Here is a 27,762-nt window from a genome sequence, read left to right as displayed (position 1 = left end):
GCAGGCGCCGGGGGAAGAGGGCAGCGCCCCCCCGGCCGCTCCCGCTGCTCGGGCCTCCCGCCTGGGCGAGGACATGGCGCGTCCCGGGGGCCGCGCGCAGGCGCCGTTGCCGCCGCCGCCGCTACCGGGCGGTTCGCGAGATGGCGGCGGTGCGCGCGCTGCGGGCGGCGCTGTGGCGGGCCGCCTCGGGGGGCCGCCGGGCCGCCTCGGGGGGCCGCCCGCCCTCCGTGCCCCAGCGCATCGAGGAGAAGCGCCGCGCCGCGCTGCTCGGCGGCGGCCGGGCCCGCATCGACGCCCAGCACAAGCGGGTGAGATGCCGCCCCTTCCCTTCTCCGCACACCACCACCCCCCTCCCTCACGGCCGGGCCCCGGGCCCGCCCGCCGCGCTCCGTGACGGGCCGGTCCCGCTCCGCGACCGGCCCGGCCATGCGGGACGGGAGGGATAGTACCCGCCGCCCCCAGGGCCCGGCCCGGGAGCACGCAGACACGGCCCGAGGCGGCTTTGCCTTTCGGTCGCAGGGGCCCTTTTGCGGGAGAGCTTTACCGAAGTGGCCTGCATTACGTGGTAGTCCAGGCGAAAAGAAAAAAAAAAAGAGTAATGCGATTACATCAGCTTTGTCACCAAGATTGGCTCTACTGCGTGCGTACGAGGGGTAGCATAGGCAAAAGTTGCAACTTCTGATGGTAAATGGAAGGTTGCTTAGTGCTTCCCTGGGTTTGGAGGCACACCAGCCAGCCCAGCTTCATCTTTTACACTGCTGTTGCAAATCTAAGCTGATCTTCTAAGAGGTGAGAGCAAAGAGCTAGAAGAGTGAAAATAAGGCAGAGGTAAAAGATGGGAAGGATGACAACAGCTGGATTCTTAGTTTCTTGTCGCTATTGTTCAGAATTTAGGCAATGCCGAGGGGGGGTGGCAGCACAGTTTTCCAATTTCTCTTTATTGTTTTTAGCTGAGATGTGTTTTCAGTTTGGTGCAAAGACCTAGTGGTACCACGATGGCTTGTAGGCATCAAGGAGGTGGTAACAGCCATTCGCTTGAAGTCTGAATGATCAGCTCACCCATCGGCGGTTTCCCTCCTGCAGTTATACAATATCTGAAAAGGGTTACAGACTAACTGGGTTACATTTAGGACACTAACATACCAATATGCACGCATTTCTGCATGTCTAGGGTCTTCAAACATCTTATGTTTTATATAAATTAAATCTATGGCTTACTATAGTCTTTCCTGCATTTGTTGATTTTCCTGATTTTTTTGACCTGCTGGTCAGAAGTTCTATAGTGAAGCTGAGCTGCGTTTTAACATCTTGTTGAGGTAGGGTCACATCATCCTCTAAAATAGACAACCCAGGTGCCCTGACCTTTTTTAGACAGATGCTTACCTGTGCTGGAAATAACAAATTTGTTTGGAAGGTTAAGATAAAAAGAACTTTGCAATCATTTATCACTGCATGGCATCATTAGCACTGAGCAAGGGATGTGCCTATCTGGTCAGTCTTACATGTTCTTGGCCCTTACTCTACTTTTGCCCATACCAGTGTCCAACAGAAAAAAGAACAAAAGAATTTTGTCAGAGAAGTCCATGCAGGCTGTCGTATTTCCTTTTTCCTGTCATTCGCTGTAGCCAAATATTGAGCGTGGTGAATTGAGCCTTGAACTGTTGTTAAGGACTGGTTTAGCTGCGGAAGGGTTCCATGTTTAAGAATAGAACAAAGGCCTTAATAGTGGCATTCAGATGGGTAGGCAAAAATAGCTGTGATGCTATTATATCTTGTTGAAAAGACTCTGAGATTGTTTCCTTTATCTTGTGGTAGTGCTGCTCCAATAGTCTGCCTTCTTTTCAAAGTTTGGCTTCCATTATGTTTGTTTTTAAGGAGGATAATCACTATATGAGCTATTTCCAGCTTTGGGGGCATGCAGTTGCTTAATGGACCAAATGTAGCAGATCATTTGAGGCTATGTTTGATTAAACTATATCTGCTGGTGGTCAGTAAACAGAGCCAGAACCACCTGATGGCCTTATTAATTGTTGCTTGCTCTGTTTCAGGGAAAGCTGACGGCAAGAGAAAGAATTCTTCTGCTGTTGGACCCCGACAGTTTTGATGAATATGACATGTTTGTGGAACACAGATGTTCTGACTTTGGGATGGACTCTAATAAGAATAAGGTAGTTTTATTTCATGTAACTCTTGGTTTTTTGTCCTCTGCCGTTTAGGCAGCCAGCTGGTGGAAAATAGGCTCTTCCATTTACATGTAATTTCTTTTATTTGTTCCGTTTTCTTTCTTTTTTGTTTTGCAAGTTTCCATTTAACAGCTTACGTGGTTTACTTTTTCACTGATACTTTTTTTATAAGGTCACTTATGTGGTTCAGATACCTCCCTGGATGTTGTCTTAGATTTGTATTTTAAATAACAGAGGAGACTGCAGAGCTTTGTAGTTACAACTTTGTCAATCAAAGATAGGAAGAACAAATATGGGTGGATACTTCAGCCTCCCTACAGGTAACATTAGAGTTATAGGATGAAATAACTCAGATCCATATTTATGCCTGCCAAACTAGAGAGTCATAAAATCCTGTAGGGCCTTAACATCCTATATGTTGGGAAATTCAAGCATTCATACTGGTCTGTTAGCAAGTTGCAATCTGCTTGTTTATGCAGTTTTCAGATATACGGCTGTGTATCCTAAACCAACATGTTACATGAGGTTCATCGGGTACAGGGAAAATCTACGGCTCCCCAAAGTCTCACCAAGACATTGATGCCTGATAAATTACTACATGGAAAAAGCATTTTGTTGTGATTTGATAAAGCAAGGACCAGCGAACATGCTGGCATGTGTAGGTGGCTAGTGCAGATGTGGGTGTTCAATGTGAATCTACCTGTAGCTAAAGGCCCTGTTTGCTGCAGAGTATTCTTGTTTGGGGCGTGGTGAGAAGCTGCTCCCCATCTGCCACTGCTCCACGCTGCCTACAATGGCTACAAGTTCTGTTTGCATGGTTATTAAACCAGTTCATCGTTTTTCAGTCCATCAAGTTTCAGGGATGCATCGTATGGATGAGGGAGATCAGCAGGCTTCCACCATGAGCAGCTGGGGTGTTGGGAACCATCAAAGGTGAAGGATTTTCTTTCATTTTAGTAGCAAGGAGACTGATGGAACTTGGTGTCATGCTAGACCTTCTCCCCTCTCAATGAGTGTAAGAGCAAACGTCTTTTCTTCTCGAAGTAAATTTTTACTCTGTTCCCTGGCAAACTGAAATAACTGCTATGTTGCCTCTCATCATGCTCCTTGATGTTGCATCCCACAGTGCTGATAACTAATTGGTGTTTCTGAAGATAGGAGGAGCAGCAAAGTCCTGAGAGTGACAGGAGGGTTAATTTTTTCCTTGTCCTTCAGAATTCACCTTTCAGTGAGCTGCAGATTGTGTTTACAGAGCACGGTTTCACAACAAATGACCTAACTGTGGCCAGTGAGCTAGAATACTAGTTTAGCATTGAATTTCTCTGCATTCCTGGAACTTTCTGAAGCTAGGGTAAGACTTGTCCTCATATCCAGGTGGGTCTGTGAGCTGCTTGGGCTTCTAGGAGTCTGGCTGGAACTACAGGTGTGTTTCCTGCTGTTCTGTGTGCCAAGAACCATGAGTCGGTAGCAGAGCTGCCTCTGCAGCCTGAGAAAAGTCCCCAGACCAGTATGACCTTCCTAAGAACAGATCACCTTGAGCATAAATGGCCCTTAGGGTGGACCCTGCATGGTACACTTTTTTTTTAAAAAGTTTTTTTTTTTTTTAAATACCAAACTGCAAAAAGCATTTAAATGTCTGCGATTCCTTTATGACAGCTCAGTAAAGTTCCTTTTCTACTGTTGTCTTGAAAGACTTCTATATATTTCCTATATTAAAAAGAGAGACAACATAGATAAGCAGATTTTCAAGACTCACAGGCTCCATTTCCTCTTCCAGCTCTTTCTTCTTCCTTTATTTACAGAGTGAAAAATAGGACGGGTCAAGTTGAAGTATTTGGGGTGACTGCAGTTATATTTTTTGACTTTTCCATGGTTGTTTTTTATTCTGTATCAACACCTCAAGAAAAGTTTGTGTGTTGTGTCCTTTCTTCCAAAAACATTAGCTGGCCTTAATAAAAAGTACATCCTGTCTCTAAGGACATGATTTACCTTAACTTCAAATGTGCTGAAATTTGAGAGGAAACTGCAAAATTCACTAGTCTTTATGCTAATGCACAACTAATATGTGGTATTAACACCAGTTTTCCTTTCCAAGGCTGGGGTAAATCTTTCCAGAGCCCCCACTGCAAATATGAAAGACTAGTCCTCTTGGAGAATCAGTCTTTGCTTCGACTCGGTATAAGTTTGTGGTTTTTTTTTAGTGGATGTCATTGCTGCTTTGATTTTTAAACATTTTTTATTTTTACTAAATTTATTTGGTTTTCATTGCAGTATCCTGGAGACAGTGTGGTGACTGGCCGCGGACGGATTAACGGGAGACTGGCTTATGTTTTCAGTCAGGTATGGTTTTGCTTGTTGTTTTTTTAAAGTGTGAACTTCTACTGTGAATTTATTTCAAAGGATTTCAGTGTGACCATGTAGGAACATACCTGTTCACCTTCTACCAATAGTAAGATAGACACAACATCCTGTGAGAGGAAGCAGGGTGCCTTCAGACAAGATGCAGCAAAAAAGCACCTCTAAAAACTTCATTGGGTGATAGGTGCAGTTGTGGCAAGGATGAGATGAAAAGAGTGAAGAATGCAGAGCCAGTGGGAATGTTCTGAAAAAACAGACTGTTAATACTTCAGTGTGATATCATTGGATATCGATATACTGAGAGACTGGAGGAGTCCCCCCAAAACACATTTTTGATAATCAGGAAGAGGATTAATGGAGAAGTCAGTGAGCACTGTGTGCTTAAAGCAGTTGCAAGCTTTGACTCTGTCCCTGCAGCTGGGTGTGTGTGGGTGAGCTCCCGTGGGCTTGTGGAGACCCACGAGTGGCAGTGGAGGGCTTTGTGGGGTCCGGGAATGGTCCTGGGGCACAGGGGCTGCCTGCTGGGGATGGCAGTGAGTGGAGCTCGTGAGAGGGCACTTGAGCAACCTCAAATTGTTTCTCTCTCTGATTAGTTGAAGGGATTGTGATAGCACATGAATAGATAGATAACATATACTTTTTATGTTAAAATAAAAATATTTTAGAGGAAGCACCATAGGTAGAGATTTCTTTTGGTTAGGCTTAACACTGTGAAAGAAAGGCTTTCTTTCAGATCATTGATAACTGTTTCTCTGTTCTGGGCCACAAAGTAGCCTTTGTTCAATTTGCAATGGTGGCCAGAATGATTGTTGCTGTGTGATCTTGGAGCAAGTTGTACCCTCTGCCTTTTTTGTCTTGGATATGTAGTCTTTCCAAGGAATGACACTGTTATATGGGCCTGAACATAAGATAAGAGCTGAACACAGGCCTTATTTTTAGAAGAACACGAGTAGAGGGCAGTTTTTATATTAAAAGAATTTAAATGTGCCCCTACATGATACACCTCTCTTTTTTTTTCTTATATTTAAAGACATTTTTCCCTTCCCAGTTGAGCTGCCATCTGAGATGTTTGTTCCTTTTTGATTCAACTGCTAGTCATAGTCGTGCTGTTTTCTGTCCACACAGTTCTTAGGGCTTCTTTGAGGGTAAGACTCAGTGGGATTGCATCAGAGAAACACTAGAGTTGGCTCTGGGTTTTATTGGTGCCTGTAGGTGTCAATATCCCCTTTTTCTTCTGGGTCAAGGCCTCATGTTGCTTGTTAAAGATCTTACTGCTCAGACTTGGGGGTAGCACCAACAGTCAGTTTTGGCTGACATAGTCCCTACGGCACCCATAACCCAGTAATCAGCTCTTGGAGCATAACTCATGAATACAGAATGATGGCATATTTTCCATTTTTTTTATTTCTGCCAGTTTGCAGGAATATCTTATGCTATCCCTTGCGGTGGGACCCTCCTCACAGGTGAAATTTCTCCAGACTACTTCATTATTGATAATGTTGATGAAAGAGGAGCATATGTTTGTAGAAAGAGAGAATGTTTTTGTGAAGGAACAAAAAAAAGGCAAGTGAGACATAGTAAGTTTGTCATTTTAACATGGAATCCACTGGCAAATGCATATAAAAGATCTTTTTCCTTGTAAAGAAAGCTTGGCTTGAACAGGATAGATCTGCAGGCTGCACTAGGGAGTCAGGTTGCTCTGGAGCAGCATACCAAATACTGATCATTGTAGGATTATGCTACTTATTTGCAACATCTTACAACATTTTACTGAAATGATTCTTCCCTAATCTGAAAATTTGTTTTCCCTCCAGGATTTTACTGTATTTGGAGGCAGTTTATCTGGAGCTCATGCGCAGAAGATCTGCAAGGTAATATTTCACGGGAGAAAATAAAACAAAAAAATTGACAGCGTCCCTTTTTCAATCTGTTGTGTTAGTGACTTTGGAGAAAATTGTTTGTGACTGACTTTAGTGGACTGGTGTATGTCATGGGAATGTGAAAATGCCTGACTCCTCATGTCGCTGAAGATGTGAAAGCAGAGGTGAGCAGAGAGGTACCCTGTGGAAGTTTTTCAAGTATAAGGGAGCTTTTCCAATACACACTGTTTAAATTAAGTTGCCTTTTCTACTGTGCTACAAAAGACGAGAGACTTGCAAAGTACAAATATAAATTAACAACGTTGTCTACTGGAGAAACATGAAATGACTTGGGAGAAACATTTTCTTATAAACAGTGCTATTTGGGAGTGTGTAATATTTATAAATAAGCAAATGTAACAAGTAAACAATCTGGAGATAAACAGTTTTATAACTTGGAGGTCACCTTGATACTCCGAGCTTCTGTTATCAGGCACTTGTGGCTATTAATTCTCATTTGTCTGCTTGTCTCACTGGAAAAGCTGGTGTTTGAATCCCAGGGGTGGGGAGCACAAGAACCTTTCCAGGCATGAGTGTTCAGTGAAGTGGGGTGGTGAAAACTTCCTGAATTTTCTTGCTATGAAATCAGAAACAAGGTTTTTGGTGCACAAGGCGTTTTCTGATGGAAAGAACTACTTTTTGCCATAGGCTTCTCAGCAGCGAGGAGGTATAAAACTAGAAAACACTAAGACTTCGGGCTGGATAGTTACTTGGCTTTACCAAGTCTTGATATTGAGAAAGACTTGATATTACCCTTTCACGTTGGAGCTTTGCAATGTCTCTTTGTGTTGGGGAGGGATGTAATGGTACTGGAATATTGGGATGCTTTCTACTGTTTTTCTGATCTTTTATTTCTAAAGAAGCAGGGAGAATGCTGGTAGCAGAACTAGAGGAAAAAAAAGTGAGTCCTTCCTAGTTGGTGCTGTTCTTGGTTGGCATCAGTGTCAGCGGTAGGGTCCAGAATTTGAAGGCTCTGGATGCATCAGTTGCTTTGGGTTTAGAGTCTTTGAGGCTGCAGCCTTGGCAGTGGAGAGCCCAAAAAAGACTGGCTGGGTAGTGTGCTATCTGTCTCTCTTCCTTTAGTTCTGCTACTGGGGCTGAATTCTGGGAAGCAGAAATCTGTTTTGAGAGGGACGATCTTGGTTCCTGCAAACATTACTGGTGGCATAAGGGATGTAAAATGTTACGGAACATGGAAGTGAAGTTGCTCTCCCTCAGCTGGGCTTTCCTGGGGATCTGCCCCTTTGGTGGTAATCTTTTCCCATTTGGGATTGTTTCTTGGAGCTGCAGAGAGGTAGCTGTATTTGGCATCTTGCAGCAAAGCTCCAGGCTACGTCGGTCTGGGCTACAGATTGCTGGTTACTCTTGCAGAAGAGCCTCGTGGTCTTTCAGACCACATTAAATGCTTGTAATGGTTTCCCTGAAGCAGCAGAAACTTGGTGTGGCTCTTTTGAGAGTAATAGGTGCCTGCTTGTGGTGGGGAACACCCTAAAGCCCGTATAAATAAGTATATGCATCTATGATGTTATGTATCAAGACAATTGTTGAGTCTATGATATGAAGAAAAGTGCTTCTGAGAATGAAACCTGAAATGTTCCCTACAAATACTGGTATGGCAAAAAAATGTCTGGCCTCAAATATATGAAGATGTTTTCGGTAGGCTGAATGTGCCTATTGATGTGTGTTTTAGGAAGAACTTCAGTGTCTGGAAAAGCCTCAAAAGAGATAATTATTCCATATATAAGGCCCTGGAAAACAGCAAAATGTGTCAGTAAAATTGTTTCACTAACCTGTCCTAATAGAATAACAGGCCTTCTAGGAAGAAGCAACTCGACTGAGGAGAATCCGCTCAGCTGATTTTTTAATAAGGCATTTGCTGATGCTTTGTGTCATGTTCACATAAGCAAACGAGACCACTCGTGGCTCACAGAGCTTCTGCAATCCATACAGGTGCTTTTTAAATGTGGGATTGTATTTAAATTGCAAAGTCATTCTGTGTCTGACACCATGAAATTTCAACTTCTAAATGGATGTTGAGCACGAAGAACCCCTGCTTTACATTGAATGACTGCAAGTAGGAACAAATCCACTCTAGAACTATACAGAGATAGTTATCACCAATTCGTGTTCAGGCTGGAATTTTGGTACTGCTAAGGTACTGTTGATTTGAACGGGGCTGAATATGCTTACTGTGTTTCAAGGCAATACAAAATTCAAGGTTGATGCTGCAAGTACTCTAATAGGACTGAAGTTTTAAAAATCTTAATAAGTTGAAAGTTGTCTGAAATAGGATATAATTTTGTAATCATGATTGGAAGGGTGAATACCAGGCAGGGAAAGGAACTTCGAAATTCAAAATGGGGATTGACTGACAATGTGTAGTTTTAGCAGAAAATTATTTAGGAGCTAAACCAAATCTTGTCATTAAAGCAGATCTTAACATAATATGCCTGTGCTGTGGTGTTATGAAAATGGCAAACATTTTATTGGAATCCAGAAAGCAGGAATATTTTATGTAAGGAATGTAAGGAATTCAATCCTCCCACTTAAGCCTCTGTTGGAGCGTTGCATATGATCTTGAGGCAAGTAACCAAAACGATCAGAGATCTAGTAAACAGGATGTACAAAGAACAGTGTGACTAAATTTATGATGATTAGTCTAGAAACATGAAGGGAAATATGAAGGCTGAAGGGAGATTTGAAGTACCTGTATGTTTACAGAGGTGAAGGCAAAGCAGTAGCTAATTCCTCTGCTTGACTACTGTATATCAGGAAGGACGGAACGTGTCTGAATTTCCGGAGGAAAGATTTAGTTTAGTTTTTTCAAAGAACTTCTAAGAAGGATAATCAAGCATTAGAATATACTGCTCAGGGAGATTACACAATCCCCACTGCAGTGAACTTTTACAAGCAGATTAGACATGTTATGAGGGAGTGTTCAAGGTGCAGTTGAAACCTCTTACGAACAGAGGTAGATTGGTCCTCTCTGGTCCAAACTCCTGTGATCGTGTCGCTTAGCACAGGGTTTGGCTAATGCAGTGTGAGTACGAAGATGGACAGCTAGTAAGGCAGATAAATATTAAAGGTCATGAGAGGGATTAAATGTGTATCTTTTAGACTCCAGTCTGAATGAGTCAAAACATTATACCTCAGTAGGCAGTTAGTGACTATGATAGTTATCGCAAATAAAGGAGAAGCTGAGCCCTACGAAGGCAGTTCAGATTATGGCAGGTGTGGATTTTTTTCTGGGGGATGTACATTTTGGGGTTGGTTGCTTTGGCGTTTTATCTTAGCTTGGTCAATAATGAGGAGTTTGTATTCATCACTAGGTCATGGATCAAGCTGCCATGGTTGGGGCACCTGTGATTGGGCTGAATGACTCTGGAGGAGCCCGCATCCAGGAGGGAGTGGAGTCCTTGGCAGGCTATGCAGACATATTTTTGGTAAGTAGGCTGCTGAATGACCAAGGAAGTTTGGCATCCAAGAGGATGGATGAAGTCTTTCTTTACTTAAGTCTGCATTTGTAAGTAAGCTTTTAGGTTATCATCATCCTATTTCAGCCAGTATTACCTGGTGGATAAAGCAGCATATATGAGGGCTTGTGAGAGCTGGACTGTCCTCTTGGTTCTCTTCTTGGCTTTGGGCAAATTACTGTGCTGCCTAGTTCCATTTACTCATTAAACAAGGGTAATGCTGAGCCTTGTAAAACACAGTGATACAGTGAGAAGCTTTGTAGGATCTGCACTGTGTGGTGAGCTTTGTCATAAAAATTAAACAGAAAGAATTTGATAGGAAGAAAACCCCAAATGACTATTTAACTTTCTGATTTACACTACAGTATAGATTGCCTGTGTTGGGATGCAATTTCTCCCAGGTATTTATCTGTTTGAGACAGGTGGGCATGCCGTGGTTCGGAGAATGTTTTGTTAGGTGACTGATGGTTGTAATCCACCACCAGCTGTCCCCATGTCTCCTTTGAAATACAGACATGTTAAGAATTTCACACAGCAGACTTGTTTCCAATAGGGCTGATAAAAGGTGAAAGATTTCCACTGCAGAAAGAGGGACTTAAAGTAAATTAAACACTGTGTACTTGAAGAAAACTTGAGGAACAGATCAGAAGCAGCAAGTGCCTGTTTTGTCAAAATGGTAGGTCAGTGGAGGGGAAAAAAGTTTTTTTTTTTTTTGGGGGGGGAAAAGGTCCAAGTCAGGTTTCTTCTCAAAGAACAGTATGCAGTACAATGTTAACCTCTGCCACTTGTGGACGTCCAGTGAAAGTTTTATGTCTCTAGTATTTTTGTGGCTAATGCAAGAGTTTTTATGCTAGATACACACTACTGATCGTTTTTTCACTGAGATTACATTATTTTATATGCCTACTAAAACACGTTGCTTTAAAGTGTGTGCACAGAACATAAATGTAATTGTGCTTTCGATAGGAATGTGAGCGGGCGGGATGACAAATTAGTCAGATGCTAACAGTCTTCTGGATTAGTGCAATCTGGGATGATGCAGTTGAACAGTTACAGAAGTCAGTTGTAATCCAGTTGAGCAATGAGCAACGTAAATGTTTTTTTTGGACAGCCATCCATGTTGGTGGACAGCAGTAATTCACTGTTGTGTAAAACTCAGGCTGGTGCAGGAATCTGATTTTAAAAGAATCTCTGCCACAGCTGGTTAGTAAAGCTCACTTCTACCTCTGAGTGATAGCATACCTGTATGTTCAAATTTTGGGTACATACACTTCTCACCACTTCAGGCTCAGTGAAGTTTTTGCCCCTGCAGCATCTGTTGAGGTCACACATACCATCTTCCTTCGCAGTCGTTGCATGGTATATGAAATGAAATGTATGGGAACAGAAAGAAGGGAAACAGAAGTAACATAATTATTTTGGTTCTACTTGCATCAAGACATTCTCTCCAGATATTTGTCCCTTAGTAAATAAAACAAGCTGTCCTCTCCCATTTGTGATTGTGAATTCTTGCAAAATCTGTGCACAGACTTAAAGATATATTTTTATGTAAAACTAGATGCCTTTTTTTTTTTACCTCTTGCAGAGAAATGTTCTGTGTTCTGGGGTGGTTCCACAGATCTCCCTTATTATGGGTCCTTGTGCTGGTGGAGCTGTGTATTCACCCGCTTTAACAGATTTCACGTTCATGGTGAAGGTAAGGGGGGAATATATCCTGACCTGCTGCTGGTAAGATTGGTCAGACACAAACTGACCCCACATTTATTTTACTTATTTTGAGATAAATTATTTTAAATGTTTGTTTATTTTGAGATGGTCTCCTGCTCTGGATTAAGTTTACTTTTCATGAGAAGTCAGGAAAAACTTTTCTAAATAACTTGTGGCTAATTGCATTTTCTGTGGATTTTTAATATAACACATTAAGGATTTTTAAGAATTTTGTCCCTATGTTCTATTGTTTTCCTGTGTTGGGGAAAGACTCTAGAGTGGCTTTTCCTTAAGTGCTTTTGCATCTTCAGTTTAGTATTTATTGTGTTTTGGCTTTTTTCCCTCCCCTAGGATACATCCTATCTATTCATCACTGGCCCAGATGTAGTTAAGTCTGTTACCAATGAAGATGTCACTCAAGAGGAGCTTGGGGGTGCGAAGACACACACTGCTGTATCTGGTGAGAGCTGGGTAGTTAACGTACTAACTATTCTTTAAAGTAAATGGCATAGTTCTAGCTAAACAGCTGATTGTCTAATGCGGGTTTTTGTACTCATGAGTGTCACTTGAGTCTAAGTGATAAAGCTCCCCTTAAGCACAGGATCTTATTCTGTATAGGGCTCTCTTGCTGGTCTTTTTTAGTAATGGAAAACAAAATGGGTAAAGTGGGAGTGTTCTGGGATTTGGAAGAGAAAGTGGCAAATCCACAAAAGATTGCAGAAGTGGGGATGTTGATGGAGGGTAGGGCTTAGCAAAGCAGGCTTGGGGTGGTGTGAGTTTTTGTGTGTGTTGTCTAGAAATTTGCACAGGTTGAAAGATTCTTAACAATTCCTTGTTTGCTTACTAACACGAGTGATTGAACTTCTTCACTATAAACTGGGTAGCAGGGTGAGATGAAGCACTTCGGTTTTTTAGTTCCCCACCCCCCCCCCTCCCCCTGAGAAAACTTGGTGATTCATGAACCTTCTCGAGGCTTAAAATGAGTGTGGGATTTCAAATTCTATCTGAACTGAACTAGTGATGAACCAAAACTATACACATAGCCACTGCTCGGAGCCAGAATTTATAAAAGAACTTGTAGTCCAAAGCTTGAGTACAGCACACTAGCCTGGATTGAATTCCAGAAGGCTGGGATCCAGCTAGGTCTGTGACAGCTGATAAACCAGTTTTCATTATTTTAAATATGAGACCAACAATCCAGACCTGTTAAGGAGGAAGCCTGATACAGCCACACATTTTCTACATATTTTTAGCAGGTCAAATTTGGTGGCTTAAAACTCTTGATTGTTAATAGCTGGGGTTTAAAAATTCTTGCTGTTATTTCTTTGTATTTTTATAGGTACATAGCTGAAAATGAAACCTTCCAAAATAATTTCAATAACTGCTTAACTGTTTCTTTCCAGGAGTTGCACACAGAGCCTTTGAGAATGATATAGATGCTTTACTTAATCTCCGAGAGTTCTTTAATTATTTACCTCTTAGCAACCGTGATCCGGCTCCGGTCTGTGAATGCCATGATCCCAGGTAAGAGGAGACTGGGTGAGACCTGTGTTCTCTGTCCACCGAATTTCATGGCTTCTCTGGCTCAAGGAGTGAAAATAAATGAGTGTTTTGTGCCTGAGATCTTGGCTGATAATTCTGCATTGCGGTGTGTGGATATGGGAAGTGTTTCAACGTGCATGTGTATGTACATGCATGCTCACTGATGTATTTTTTTTATTTTCTGAGAGTAATATTATGCAGTCTGTGTACAGAATACGGGGGAGAATAATCTCAGTCAGGATGGGCTGTCACAGTCCCTTGAAACAAGCAAGTGAGGCAGAAGGTAACACAGTGAACAAAACTGGGGAGAACTTGCCCTGCTTTGTCAGTTCTGTGTCTGTTGGGTGAGTTCTCTTAGTTAAGGTTAGAGGTGGGGAAGCAACAAGGAGGCAAAGGAGACAGCAAGTTTTATATATTAGGTACTTGTCTGTCAGGCTCATTGTGTAGTTGGCCACATAACAAAGGAAGGACTGGAGCCCTTTCAAGAGGGGAAAAATGTGACTGTCGGGATTTTTATCAGAGAATTTTTCCAAGAGCTAGAGGGACAGCCAGAGAGCCAGCACGGGACTGTTTGAGTAGACAGCCTTGCTAGTGGTGGTAAAGATGGAGAACGTCAGGGGAGTGAAAGCATTTTGGCCTGAGATCCCGTTGCACCCCCAGTTCAGCCCTTTCTGTAGGGAACCCATAAGAGGTTGTCGCCCTCTCCTGAATTTGTTCCTTTCAGTTCTACAGATGCGTGAGACCTATGTCTTGTGGTTCTTACACACATGAAGATTTTACCGTGTGAGTTGGGAAGGTTTATCTTCTCTTCATGCTTTGCTGTTCTTTGTAGTGTCTTTGAAACAATTTGTTTGGGGAAGTTTTTTTAGATCGATTTTACAAGTCACTGCCCTGGTACCTGAAATAACATTGTTCACTATTAGGGAAATAAATTTGCCAGTTGCTTTTAGAGAATGGTCAGACAGGTCAATTAGCTACTGGTCCTAATCTTTTCTAAGATGCTGATCTCTAGGAGTTTATTAAACTGGAAGACTGTTCTGGTTTGATAGTGACAAACTAAAGCAAATCTCATATTTTTTGGTAAATTTGAAGGATTCTCTCTGATGCTATCATGTTCTTTCTAAGCACCCAACAAGTTGTACTTGGGATAATTACCTTCAATGGACTTGAATGTGATATTTTAATTCCATTATAGAAACAACAGTCTGTTGTTTTCATCAATGTATCTTATAATAGGCAGTTTATTTTCTTGTGAGAAGCTGTCAGTTGCATTGTAGCTACTAATGTATAAGAGATTAGTTCTTTATTTTCTTGAGAGACAGTCTTTTACAGGGCACCAGATACATTATTAGAGGATCACAGTCTAATAAATGCTCAATAATTTTTACCAACAACTTCAATTTAGTAGTCTTTATACATGTGAAGACAGATCTATTTTTAAATTTTGCCTATTTTTATAGGAGCATCTCCAATATTTCTCCCATTTGTGGTCTTAATGCTTACATTGCTAATATTTCATCTGGAGATACTGACATCTTAATAGATACTATTGGCTTTGAATTGATGTGTTTGATCCTTACCACTGCTCCAGTCAGAGCCCTTTCCTCTAGAGTAATTTCATTCTTACTGCATCATTTTCACACCACAAAAAATTGGCGTGAATAATGCAAATTGAAGACAAAAGTATGTTACATTTAATGTCAGGTCTAGAAGCTGGTGGAGTTCTCTCGGTTTGGTGTGGTTATTTCTTTTCTCTAGGTAGGTAGGTTCTTTGTGGTGTTGAAAAATGTCAGTCTCGGTTGCTGAAACTTTTGTCAGTTGGAGTTTTTGGTGTCAGTGGCCTGGGTTCTAAAGAGTTAGAAGGTTCCTTATAGTACCAAGGTGACTAATGGTGAGTATGTCCTCTACCTTTGCAGGGTGTCCAGTTCATTGCATTTGCTATATTGTATGGTGTGATTTCACTTCTGTGTGTCTTTAAATATAAACAAATCTGGTTTCCTCTAAAGCCTGAAGTATGCATACAAATTTCTGGAGGAGGTTATTGTCAATTCTGGGTAACGGAGTACAGTTTCCCTTTTGTATTGAATGAAAACCAGTGTTAATCTGGGTGGCCGTCTCAGGTTGTCGCAGGCTTCAGATGACTGCTCTGTTGATGAGCAGAAGTTCCTTCCTGATAAGTGGGATCTGTAAGAAACACAGTTCTCAACCTCTTAAGTCCAGTGACTGCTAGCAACATCCAGATGTCCATTATCTGTGATGATTTGAAGGAGATTTTGAAACTTGTGATATCCTGAATAATGTCTTCATTTTGCTGGTGGTTATTCATTTCAGTGCTGCTATAATTTTCCTCAGTACTCTACAGCACTGTGAATTTATGGGAGCAATAATTTCATTTTTGCAATTCCCTTATCCTTTGGAATACCACAGGCAATGGACAGAACTTAGAGCACAATTATACCGACTCTGTGGACAAGAAAAACTTTCACAATCTTTTGTAGCTTGGGGTTTAGTATGATAAAATCGGTTGCTTTCATCAAATGAAGGTTTCATATCATTTTATGGAAATATTTGCATGCAATACTCTTAATCATGTGGAAAAAATACTTGAAGTGTTGCTGTCAGTTTTATTCTATTAATAGATGTGTCTCTTACCCTCTCAGCAAGGAGATGTGCCCCTCTAGTCCTGTGTATGTGAGAGAGCACAGACACAGCCCTGGGGCTTGCGTTACTAGTTTTTGCCTGATGTTGACAAACTGCAGATCACTTCCCTCAGTTTTAAGTTGGGTATCTAGAGCCCTGTGTTGTCTTGTTCTAAATACACTAAATCATGGCATTGTTAAAGTAGTAATTCAATAAGAACTCCACAGAAACACCATTTGTAACAAATGTGGATCAGGATTTTTATGGAATAGCACAAATACTCCCTGAAGCCACCACTCAGTGGTGACTCGTAAAAACTGACACCTCCCCACTGGGATTGTGGACGAATCCGAAGACCCAGTGAATGCTAACACTTGTAGGTTCTTAATGACACGAATATGATCAAAGCTGGAGGTAACTGAGAGTGTCAGCTGCGAACAGGGAGGCAGCAGCACTTCTGTGAAATGCAAAGCTCCGCACGACGTGCATCACTGTTGCGTTAGGCAGAGTAGCAGCAGAGATTCTTTAAATGCAGCCATTCAACTGAAGAAGCCGAGAGCGGGCGTGTTTTCCCCACCCATGAATCTCTGCTTGTTTGGTGACGAGAAATAACTATGGACGATGGAAGGGGTTTCCTATGGTCAGGTGTATTCAGGATCACAAGTGCACAGTGCGGGCAGGGACAGGCTCAGAGTTGTAACTGTGCAGTAGCTCCAGGTATATGGCAGGAAACCTTGCTCTGCCAGCAGGAGAAACCCTTTCGCCCGTCCAGCAGCAAGGGCTGGACCTGCTGGCTAAGCAGGCTCTTCTGCTTCTGCCTCTTGACACTTGTCCTACCAAATCCTTTTCCCCGTGGCTGCCTCGTGCCTGCTGTGGTGTCCCTCATGCCTCCGGTGTCCCCTGCAGACTGCCCCTCGGAGGGTCTGCCTGCCCCCAGCTCCCCGCGTGTCATCTCGGGCTCTTCTAGTCAAAGTGGAGGAGTGTTGCCAGGAGGTGGTTTCATGAGCTGAGGTGCCTGGGGAAGAGATCAGTTGGGCTTTCGTCCTCCTGGTGCGTGAGGGCTCAGTGGCCTGAGGCACAGCTGGCTGAGATGAAGAGGCCTGTTTCTTTTCCCCATATTTGAGAAGCTGTTTCCATGAAGCCTGCGAGGTGGAATTGTTTGCCTGAGTTTTTGGTCTTGATCTGATCTGTCAATATTGTTGCTCACACTTACTTATTTTCTGCAGTGACCGGTTGGTTCCCGAGCTGGACACAGTTGTCCCAATTGAATCTACTAAAGCTTACGATATGCTGGATATCATACACTCCGTAAGTCTCCTAGTGCGAGCACTGTTGAGATTAAAATGGATGTATTGTATTCTGTGTGTAAATAATTGAAAGAAATCAACAGAAGGGAGCTGAAAATGATACATTCTTTTAGTCTTCACAAGTTACACTTTTTACCTGTGTAAATGAAGGGAAAACAAAAAATGCGGAAAAAAATATTTTTAGCAGATGACTGGAATCCTAAGATTTGTTTTCAGGATACATCTTCTTATGCTGCGTGCATAACTGTACAGATGAAAGATGCTGTAATTCAGTTTTCTCTCTGGGGTTGAAATCCCCTTCCCCCTCATCTTCAGTTTGATCGCTTGCTCCCCTCCCTGCCCCTTGTTATTACTGTGTTGAATTCTGTCACATTTTTATAACAGGTAATAAGCTACATACAGTGCATTAAAAGATTTAACCTTCTCTCTTTATTCTAAGAGACAGCTATGTACACAGAGAGAACAAGAATATTTTTTTTTAAATTGCAAGTTGAGCACTTAGATGCTTGGAAACTCCAAAGTTAAAGTTTAATTAAGTGAGGCAGATCTCCTGGGAGGGTGGCAGGGAAGGAAACATCTTCCTGTTTTTTAAAAAACCTGAAAGCCAGTATTGCAACGTATAAATAATGGAGGTTTTATTAAAGCAGCATAGTCAATGCTGGTAATTTTCTTGCCTAACTTTGACTACTTCACTTTTCCAGTTTTAATAACCTAATACATTATAAATGCTTGGGCAAAGAACATGGTTGTAAAAGAAGTTTTATCACATGAAACTGTTACAGCCCCCTGTAGAGCACCCTGAGAGCCTGTGTTTTGAATATTAAAATTTCCAGTCGCTGCTTCTACCACTCAGATGTTGAATGGCAGATGTCTCAGGGTCCTGAGGTGGATGATGAAGCTAGGAATAATTCCATTTCACAGGCAGCACAGACAAATGGCTGTGTTTTCTTTACAAATGTCTCCCTTTTGCTATTTTATTTGACTCTCTCTCCCCACATGCTCATTCAACTAACACGTTTCAGTTTGAAACTAGCTGCATTTAGACTCATTTTAGTGGAAAAAGCAAGCTCAGGATATTTTTAATCTCCGTATTTTGGTACTCCTTGATCCAAGTTAAAAGGTGACATTTAAAAAAAATTCTTTAGTGAATTAGGAAAAAAAAAAAACCAACAACAAAAAAAACCTCCCACCGACTTTGAGAAGTACTAAGGAAAGAAATAAAACTACTTTAATTATACTTACGTTTTCCACAACTTTTCATCTGCCTCAGTCTCAGAAATGACTGGCAAACTGCAGTCTGGATAGTCAAGGTTGTCATGAACAGTTGAAAACAAGAAATTCTAATCGAAAACACTAGGCAGCCATGTATAGGTGTCGCTACTGCTCCATGTATAATTAGGATCTCTTTTGAACCTGTGAGTTTTGATCCTGCTTTCTACACCAGTGGATGTCACTTTGCAGAGCACACACTGGAACTTCAACCCCAGAGAGAAGCGCAGCTACCAGGAATTTGTGGTTCCAGAAAGATATGTTTGCTGTAGCATGTGTATTCCTCTACTGCAGATGAACGTGTTTCTCCATTCTCCACAGTCATTGACTGGAGATTTTCTGAGCTTCATGAAGTATTATTTGCTTTTTATCACTGGCAGTTGTTCTCTAAAAGTGTAGTCTGCCAATAGTTAAGCTGCAAGAAGTTCTTAGTGTCGAATTTGAAGTTTTAATCTGTTATAAGCCAGGGGAAAAGGCTCACTACAGAGGAAGTGTCATAAAGATGTTCTCTGATGGAACGCTTAAGTGGCAGTTGTGGTAATAAGTGCAGAACTAGTTTGTTCCTGAAATGAAGGCTGCAAAGAAGACGAAAAGGTTTCTTTTGTTCCTTCTTTTTTTTCTTTTTTTTTTTTTTTCTTTAAATTTTGCAGATTCTTAAATCGTTTTAAACTTCTGATACTAATGTAACTGATTTTGTGTTTCCTCGTGTATATAAATATACAGATACATATCTGCCCTCATAAGGGCTCTGCCTAACTCTCCCCCTTGCAGGTTGCTGATGAAAGGGAATTCTTTGAGATCATGCCTTCCTACGCCAGAAACATTGTTGTTGGATTTGCCAGGATGAATGGACGAACTGTTGGGATAGTGGGCAACCAACCTAAAATAGCATCAGGTTAGAGTTGGCCGTATGAGTCCAGTGTGAAACTTTTTAACAGTGTTTGTGCCTTCTCTCTGTTTCGACTTTTTTTTTTTTTTGGCATGCTTTGTAAGGCTATCTGGCTATGAGATGAACTGTTTATGTTTTGTATGGTCCTTCACTCATTTGTGCTCTATTTTTCTGCCACTTTCTTTTGTCTTGAACCTCACTGTAATGCAGCTGTGATGCTATAAAACTTAACTGAAAAACAGTTAATTTCTGCAGTGGATCTATAAGACAATCTTGCTCACAGGTAATTAAATGACTGCTGTATCCAGCACAAAAGGAGTGGTAGGAGCACAGAAATGGGGTGGGCAGAAGACCAGCAGTTATTTGGCAGCAGCTTGCAGTTAACTGGATTAAGCAGAATATGGAAACTGCATACTTAATTCCATAGCATTAAAATGCCTAAAACCCTTCTGTAAGGTGAGGTAACTTCTTTTTGGTCAACTTGCTAGAGTGAGAACAACGCAAAGCTTTCAGACATGCAAGTGTGGGGCTCTAGACCTCAAATAATTTAAACGTGAGGGTACAACATGTAGCTAAAGCTAAAATCACCCTTTCCAACTCTCAAGGGATTTTGCTTTCTCTACTTAAGTAGGTAATTTCTGAAGTGACTTTTACCAATCAGAACTTTCTGGTTTGCTCCCTTGTTTTTCATTTTTGTGCCTTTTTGTCTGGGAAAACCACATGACCCAGTATGACGTTTTATTCTTTTGTAATCTTTACAAGATATGACTATCAAGATACTTGACAGTCAGCAGGGTTTTATATTACTTTAGTCTTCATTTGATATTCTCAATTTTAACAAAGATTTTTAATGTTTTGTATAGATGCTTTTATACAAAATATGTTTCATTTTAATATAATAGGACATAATATAATTCTAAATGGCACTGAAACAGAACAGAAATACTTTGCAGTGTATTTACTGAAAATACTGATCTTTCTCAAAATATTAGTGGACCATTTAATGTTGGGTGGGTTGTTTTTTTTTTTTCTTTTTTGGGGTTTCCTTTTTTTTAACTGGAGAACTCCGTAGCCTTTCATGACTGATCTGAAAAATATCGATAAATAAAATTACAGAAAAATATTTTAAATTACAAGAGTATAATGAATTTAAACTGCTACTTTTTGGGATTGAGTCTCTATACATGGCACTCGGAAAAATGAAATGAGTGCCTGTTGCATGTAGTGTGTATTTTAATCTAGTTCTAAACTGGCAGAACTTCATGGCAGATAATCTCCACCTTATCTACAGATGAGCTTTTGTTTCGTTTTGTTCTAAGAAGCCAACACAGCTAAAATAGAGTGTGATTTTGACATTGCCTTGAGTTACTGCCTTTGGATCATTGGAGTCGTTAACGTCTTCCTCTATTTTCTTGACTTTAGGGTGCTTGGACATAAATTCTTCTGTGAAAGGAGCCCGCTTTGTTCGGTTCTGTGATGCTTTCAACATACCACTGATTACTTTTGTGGATGTTCCTGGATTTTTGCCAGGTATGCCTTGCCATTATATTTCAGCTCCTTGCAGGGTGGTGGTGGTGGTGTTAAAAACCCATTTTAAAAACTCTGTGAGAAGATCTTTACTATAGTAGACTTAAATAAGCCATGTTTTAAAACTTCTGGGACAGAAACTCTGTATTCTAAGTACAGTAGTCATAACAAAAGGATATTGAAATATGCAAGAAATTGCAGGCAAATGAAGCGCGTGCCTAACTATGTCACTAATACTGCTGTGGGTGTGTTGTGTGATCACGAAGCTTTGCTGGACTTCACTGAGGAGAGGGCCAGTTCATGCATTAAGTTAACGCTGAAATGTCTGGCAGTCTGACAGAGATGCTGGGATGACCCGTTTGCCAGGGCCCAGCGTAGGTCTATCATGCTCTGGAAACCTGTGTCCTACCGTCTGGAATCCCAGCACAATTGCAGAGCTGTGACTGTGGCCTGTCCAGGAAAAAAACCTCTGTACCCTGGAGATGCTGCCCTTGTCATAAATGGTATGGAAGTTAGACCATTTTCTTTATTATAATGAGACTCCATGTCCCTTTCAGGGCTCAGCTGTTTTATTTAGATGCCCGTGTGGTGGGTGGTGTGGGACCAGAAGGCCCTGCAAAGCCTTGCTCCCCGAGAGGCAGTGGAAAGCAGTCCAGCACGTGTTCCTGAGCCCTCGGGACAGGATTTCCTGAGGGCGCAGCACTGCTGGTTCTCCTGTGGGCAGGGAGGCAGCTGGTCAAAGCAGCGCTAGGAGGGGGCACTCGTGGGCACGGTGAAGGTGCGCTCCAACAAAACTTGCCTTGCACTGGAGTTACAGAGCTAATGCAGGCCCGTGTTGCTATCCAAGCTTTGCTGCAACGAGAGAAAGTCTACCTCATCTGCCAGCTTCATCTGCTGTACTTAATGCCCACATGTGTAAAAGGATGAAGCTACAGTGAGGGGAGAAAAAAGTATGTCCTTGGTCACCATTGATTCAGTGATACACAACCCCGCTCCCTATACCTTTGAAAGCCGAGGTTCTTTCATGCTCCAAGGCATTTTTTCAGATAAAAATGTCCATGATTTTGAAGCTTTGGGTAAATCAGTAAGGAAGGGTCTGAGGTTAGACAGCATAGGCTATATGAGCACTTAAGGTTAAAATGTCCCATTAGAAAACAGAGAGCAGAATATAAATGTTATACTGAGTAAACGTGCTAAGACTTTCATACAACTGAATATAAGGTTAAAACTGTTGAATAAACTAAGGTTTACCTCAAGGCCTCCACAGCCATCCAAGCAGCAGAATATCACCAGTCAACATTCCAGTTCTTATTTCAAGATGTCTTGGGCACCTTTTATTGAGGTGGCAATACAGAAGGCGTTAACAGAACCTTCCTCTTTCCTCTTGCCCTCTCTCTTTTCTCTCCTGCTGCAGACAAACCTGCTTGTCTGATGTGGACCAAGCAGCAGCCTAGTTCGCTTCAGGGGCCCCCACAGGAATCTAGCTTTGGGTAGTTGCTCAGAATCCAAGAGCAAAGCTACTTACATATAGCCAATGAAAAGTTGTAACTTACTATTGTATAATAGAATGTTGGTTTGCAAGTAGATAAGTGAAAGATAAATAAAAGTAGAGAGAGGTGAAGAGAGGAGATCTAAGGCTTAATAGTGATACTAAACTGTTATATTTTAAGGAGTTCGGCAAGATTGGTACATTAGTATTAGAAATTTCAGATTAAGTAATAAATTCTGAGCGCGTTGGTCACTTCATTTCCCTGTTCAGTAAAGAAGAAAGCATCTGTCACACCGGGTCAGAGGTGTACAAAACCTCTCACAGTGTTAGCGGCCCAAACACTTTAAAATAGCCCCCAGTGTAACAGGTGTGTACAGAGATGACGTCTAAGGGATTTGTATCCTGTAGCTGGATGAAAACACATATTTAGAACAAGTCTGGGACTGAGTCTATGGCCAGGAAAGAGCTTCTGTTAATTGGCCGTGGGTGACTGTGTCAGTAATTCAAGTGACAGTTGAATTTAGCTTACATTTGAAGCGTTTTAAGTGACTGGCTACTTTGTTCTAAGTGTGGATTAGAAGCTGAGGCTGACTAGATTCTAGGGTCTGTGAGTGCTCCCCAGCTTCTGGGTCCAGGTTGAGCATCCCAGGTGTGTTCAGGCTGCTTCGTGGGATGAGATGTGGCTGCTCTGGTTTCAGCTGCTGGGAAGGCCCTGCAGGCTTGACATGTCCCACTGGCTGGAGGGAAATACAGGAACCAAAAGTGAAATTGCAATTGAGAACAGACATTCGGAAGTGTAGGCATAAATTCCTAGGTGATCAAATTACACTTGAGAAGAACCATTAAAGTCAAGCCACCAAACAGACTACCCAGTAAGTTACTTAAAAAAAGCCCCTCCCAAAATAATTTTTAAGTAAAATCTATTTTTTTTTTTAAATACATTAAAAAGATCCTGAGGTACTCTAAGAGATTATCTCAGTTGCTGAAAGCAAAAGACAGTAAGTGGATAAACTTCTAGAAAGCACTTATTATATCCAGTTGTCTGAAATGGAGAAATCCTGGAAAGAAAGTACAGGGGATTGCTGTTTCCAAGTCAAGTCAGCTGGGCCTGTGTTTGGGACAGAACGGTGGTGAACATCCTGTAACCTGGATGACTTGCATTCCTGTCTGCTGCACAGGACTGCTCTCCAGAGGCACGTGCGGTGAGAATCCTTACAGAGGAATTCCTGCTCCGTCTTCCAAGGTCCATCACCTTGGGCTTGCTTGAAGGAAGATGAGAACAGGTCTTTGGTATGGTAGCTAAGCTGCCTTTCCGTATGGTCTAGAAAGAAGGGGGTTTGGAAGAGTGGGTTTCTGGGGAAGTGAATCTAGGTTATGTTTTTTCACTGCTAGTCACATTCGGAATCTTGAAAATGATGGAACTGTATTTTGTTCCCAGGAAGATACCATCTGGTGAGTGTTATGGTTCTGTGACCTTATATACAAATATTCTCTGCTTTTGGTGAGAGATTTTTTGTAGAGTTGCTCAGCATCTTACGGACAACATTGCCTGGATATTACCCTCTCCTGGATAACAACGTGGCTCTGGCTGTTGTTAGGTTTGCTGCTGGTAATGGATGATGACAATTGCCAAACTGCATGTGGGGTTTTGTGAATTCCCTGGAGTGAAAAAAATTATTTGTCATTTGTAGGTACAGCTCAGGAGTATGGTGGAATCATACGTCATGGTGCAAAATTACTGTTTGCCTTTGCAGAAGCAACTGTGCCTAAAATTACTATCATCACCAGAAAGGTATGCTGGCACAATTCCATGGTGTTCTTTAGAGTTCCTGTTTTCACTAGTAGCAATTTTAGTTATGTGAAGCTTTGCCCATCTGCCCTACTTCTGCTTTCTATCGTTGTCACATCTCTGTTTGTCCCATCTGGTAATACTTCTTCATGTCAGGTTACAAGAGGCCATTTCTTCTGGTTCTCGGACTATTACCTCAGTTCCTTTGTTCCTTTGTCTCTGCACTCCTCTGAAATTGCACGTTTCTGCTCTTTGCTTTCTCCCTGGAATGCCTTTAGCCAAGTGTTTGTCCTCTGTCACCCAGCGTGTCTCACCCAGGACATGCCATCTGTCTGCACACAGCACATCCTTCCAATCTTCTTTCTCTATTTTTGCTGCTTTGGTCTCCTTTTCCAAAACTAGTGCTGACTGTATCTGTCTTCTGCTGTATCTGCAGGTTTAACGCTCGCATGGTTTCTGTTCTTCCATATACTTTTGCTATAGTCTACTTAATTTTCTTCCTTTTCCTATAAGGTCCTGGACACCATGCTGGCATAAGTTCTGGGGACCTTCTGGGTCATAAAAGACTGAGCTTCTTTCTTGCTGGCCTGCCCCTCCTGCTTGTTTTTCTGATAGGCTTTTGACTTTTCACAGGCAAAAAAGAAAAAAGAACTTTCCCTCTTTCTGTCTCTTTGCGTTCTCTGCTTCTTCTGAATATTACCATCCTTTACTTCCCAGGCTTGCAGCCTTACTGTAGTTATCAGTAATGCTTTGAAATGGTCTGTACTGCAGTTTGCTCTGCAGTTCTGCAGTATCTGTTCATCACTGCTGCCTGGACCACTTCCAGTTGCAGAGCGGAGCACTGCAGCGGCTGAGTGCTGCGTTCCCTGGCCAGGAGATCCCAGCAGCAGGCTGACGGGTTTGGCTGGGTGCAGGGTGCAGGCTGAGGCCTCTTTACCTGCCATCAAGAGTGGTCTTAGTTACCAACAGCCCCCCTTCCTCGCTCTTCTGCAGGTCTAGTTGCAGAGATGTCTAGCATTAGGAGAGTGGTGTAGCAAAATGGAGACACTCATGCTCTCTTTCAGGTAATATTCAGTGCCACTTGTCTGCCTTCAGAAGAGTAAAAGCTGCAAGAGGAATGTAGGCTATTGCTGCTGTGAAGTCACTTCTCGCTAATTAATCCCTTGTTTTTCATTCCAGGCCTATGGGGGTGCCTACGATGTGATGAGTTCAAAGCATTTAAGAGGAGACGCCAATTACGCCTGGCCTACCGCGGAGGTGGCGGTGATGGGTGCAAAGGTAAGTCCAGGCGGACGCTCACACGGGGTGCAGCAGCCATCAGCACCTCTGCGGCGCCGCTGAGGCGGCCTAGCAAGATGACAACAACTGGGATTTCTGCTGAAGCAGCTTACCTGGATGCACATCGGTGTACCGCGGCGGGGAAGGGGCTGGGAGGGCAGAGAGATTTCCTCTGTGTGGGCTGCATTACTGTCACTGACCCGTAAGCTTTATCTTTCTAGGGTGCTGTCCAGATCATTTTCAGAGGAAAAGAGGCAGATGCAGAGGCAGAATATGTGGATAAATTTGCAAACCCCTTTCCCGCTGCCATGAGAGGTATGGTTACCTCACACGCTACGTCCCCTGTTTGAGTTTGCCATTGCATGTAGATAAGTTTCTAGCTATTGAGTTTTTTGCTAACAAGTTATTTAGGTGAGACATTTGTATCCGAGTCACAAAGGTGATGCTTAACCAGAGCTTGTGCATGTGAAGGAAAAACACATCTACGTACAAAACACACCTTCAGATGGAAAGAGAGCGGTGAGATGTGGAGACTGCTCTGAAAAGTGTATTTTCAATATTGTAGATACTAGAAAGCAACTCAAAACCCAGATTTTTCCTTACAAGTACAGGTGCTTTGATGATCTGGTTGACAATCCTACTTGCAAACCAATGGCCTTAAGAAAGGGTCAGAGTCTACTTCCCTTCAGTGATGTTTCCCAGGACTCTCTGGAGTAAATTTTATCACTGTTCTTTTTTCTGAATTTTACTTCTAGCTTTGAAGCATTACCTGTGCTCTAGAAGGCCGTTCTGGAGTCAGCAAGCTCCATTTCCAGTTACACTGGCTGGCTCAGTTGATGGGTTTTGCACTTCATTTAAATCCCACTAGTAGTGCCACAGAGCTGGAAAGACTTTGCTAAGCTGTTGCCACCACAACCACCATGTCCATACTGCTCCCTCTGGTTTTGCAGTAGGCTATTGCTGCTGTTTGAGCCAGAAAAGAAGAGACTCCTGCATGTGCAGTCAAGGGATGTCTCTTCTAAACAACACTTCTGAACCTTTAAACCAGACTAAAGTAGAAGATGGAAGGAGATAGCATGTCTAAAACTTTGCAATAACAGGTGCAGTACTCAGTGAGTAAAGGCCCCTCCTTAATATTTTCTGGCTTCTAACTTTTGCAAAAATTAAAAAAAAGTGTATGTTTTTAATTTAAAAACTACTGACACAGCAATATTTCCTTTTCAGGATTTTAATTATTAAGTTAATTTGTAACTTGTGAACTGTTTATTCCAGATACTGTTTTGATTTTGGTAACTTACATTACAACCAAGACATAGAAGGCTGAGAGAAAACTCTTCATGGTTGGTTAGGACTGTCTTTTATTTTGTTTTGGGTTTTTTTTATAGGGTTTGTTGATGATATCATCCAACCTTCGACCACCCGCATGCGCATCTGCCATGACCTAGATGTGCTGGCTAGCAAAACACAGTCCAGTCCCTGGAAGAAACATGCTAATATCCCACTGTGAGTGTGCAGCGGCACCTGGCCGTGCTGGAAGACACGGCGTTATTCTGAACACAAATACTCTGCTTAAGTAGAGGTCTGCTTTGCAATGGAAATACTTCTTTTCATTTTGATTTTGATGATGAGCATCAATAAATCATAGTACATAGCTCTTTTAATTTGGGGTTTTACCGGTTCATCTCTAGAAACCTTTTTTGGTGGGTTAATGATCAACGCAACCCCCAATGCCTGCTGCAGGTGAGACATTACTGACGGCTCAAGGTCAAATGCTCCCTTGGCTCCTTCCCTCCGCAGGCCCCCGAGGTGGCTCAGGCAGGCAGGGCTGCAGCAGCCTCTCGCTGCTGACAAGTCAGACCCCTGTGGAGTTCAAGTCTAGCCCTGGGACCACCGTTGGAGTCTGACTCTACTTCCTGTACCACAGCCTCGCAGAGAGAAAAATCGTGAGTTTGGATTTCAGTGCACTGAAATCCCAGCTTTGCTGATCTCCAAATAACCTGTTGTGTTCCCGTGCTAGAGGAGGAACTGAGTTGCAGCTTTCACGTGCTGGCTGCAGTGATGCTGGGTCTTGGGTTGGTATTGGTGACCTCCAGGCTGTGGGCACAGGGGGGATAGAGAAGATGGAGCCGGCCTCCTCTTGAAGGACAAGAGACCATGCACTCAAATTGGGAAAAGGGGGCAGTTCTGGTGGGATATAAAAATTCTCTTCCCTGAGCTTTTCTCCCTCGGCAGAGGGTTGAAATGGAGACCTCCAGAGGCCCCTTCCAGCCTAATTTTTTCTGTGATTATTTGCCAGACTTGCAAGGAACCACTGCGGTAGATGTTACTGCTCATCAGCCCTGGGCTTGCTCTGCTCGTTAGAAGCTGCATTTTAACTCCGGCCCCCGAAGGT

The 27,762-nt window shown here is 42.4% G+C and overlaps 1 protein-coding gene across 2 annotated transcripts; it reads left to right on the top strand.

Moving 5' to 3' along the window:
* Nucleotides 1-125: 125 nt before the first annotated feature.
* Nucleotides 126-27,031, top strand: PCCB (propionyl-CoA carboxylase subunit beta). Of its 2 annotated transcripts, none has more exons than XM_042798559.1 (15): nt 126-308; nt 2,049-2,168; nt 4,455-4,523; nt 6,356-6,412; nt 9,790-9,903; nt 11,519-11,629; nt 11,992-12,100; nt 13,044-13,164; nt 17,049-17,130; nt 19,170-19,293; nt 20,710-20,817; nt 23,995-24,095; nt 25,272-25,370; nt 25,592-25,685; nt 26,756-27,031. In XM_042798559.1, the coding sequence occupies exons 1-15, from the start codon at nt 141-143 to the stop codon at nt 26,875-26,877; spliced, it is 1,599 nt and encodes a 532-aa protein (XP_042654493.1). In that variant the 5' UTR covers nt 126-140; the 3' UTR covers nt 26,878-27,031. The 2 variants fall into 2 exon arrangements, with proteins under 2 accessions (XP_042654493.1, XP_042654496.1); XM_042798562.1 differs by lacking the exon at nt 126-308 and adding an exon at nt 744-789.
* The last annotated feature ends 731 nt before the right edge of the window (nt 27,032-27,762 follow it).

The sequence above is a fragment of the Tyto alba genome, unplaced genomic scaffold (genome assembly GCF_018691265.1).
Source record: "Tyto alba isolate M040663 unplaced genomic scaffold, T.alba_DEE_v4.0 Super-Scaffold_10, whole genome shotgun sequence".
In the NCBI taxonomy this organism is placed as follows: Eukaryota; Metazoa; Chordata; class Aves; order Strigiformes; family Tytonidae; genus Tyto; species Tyto alba.
Note: the sequence above shows the minus strand (reverse complement) of the source record. Positions and strands in the feature narration are given on the sequence as shown.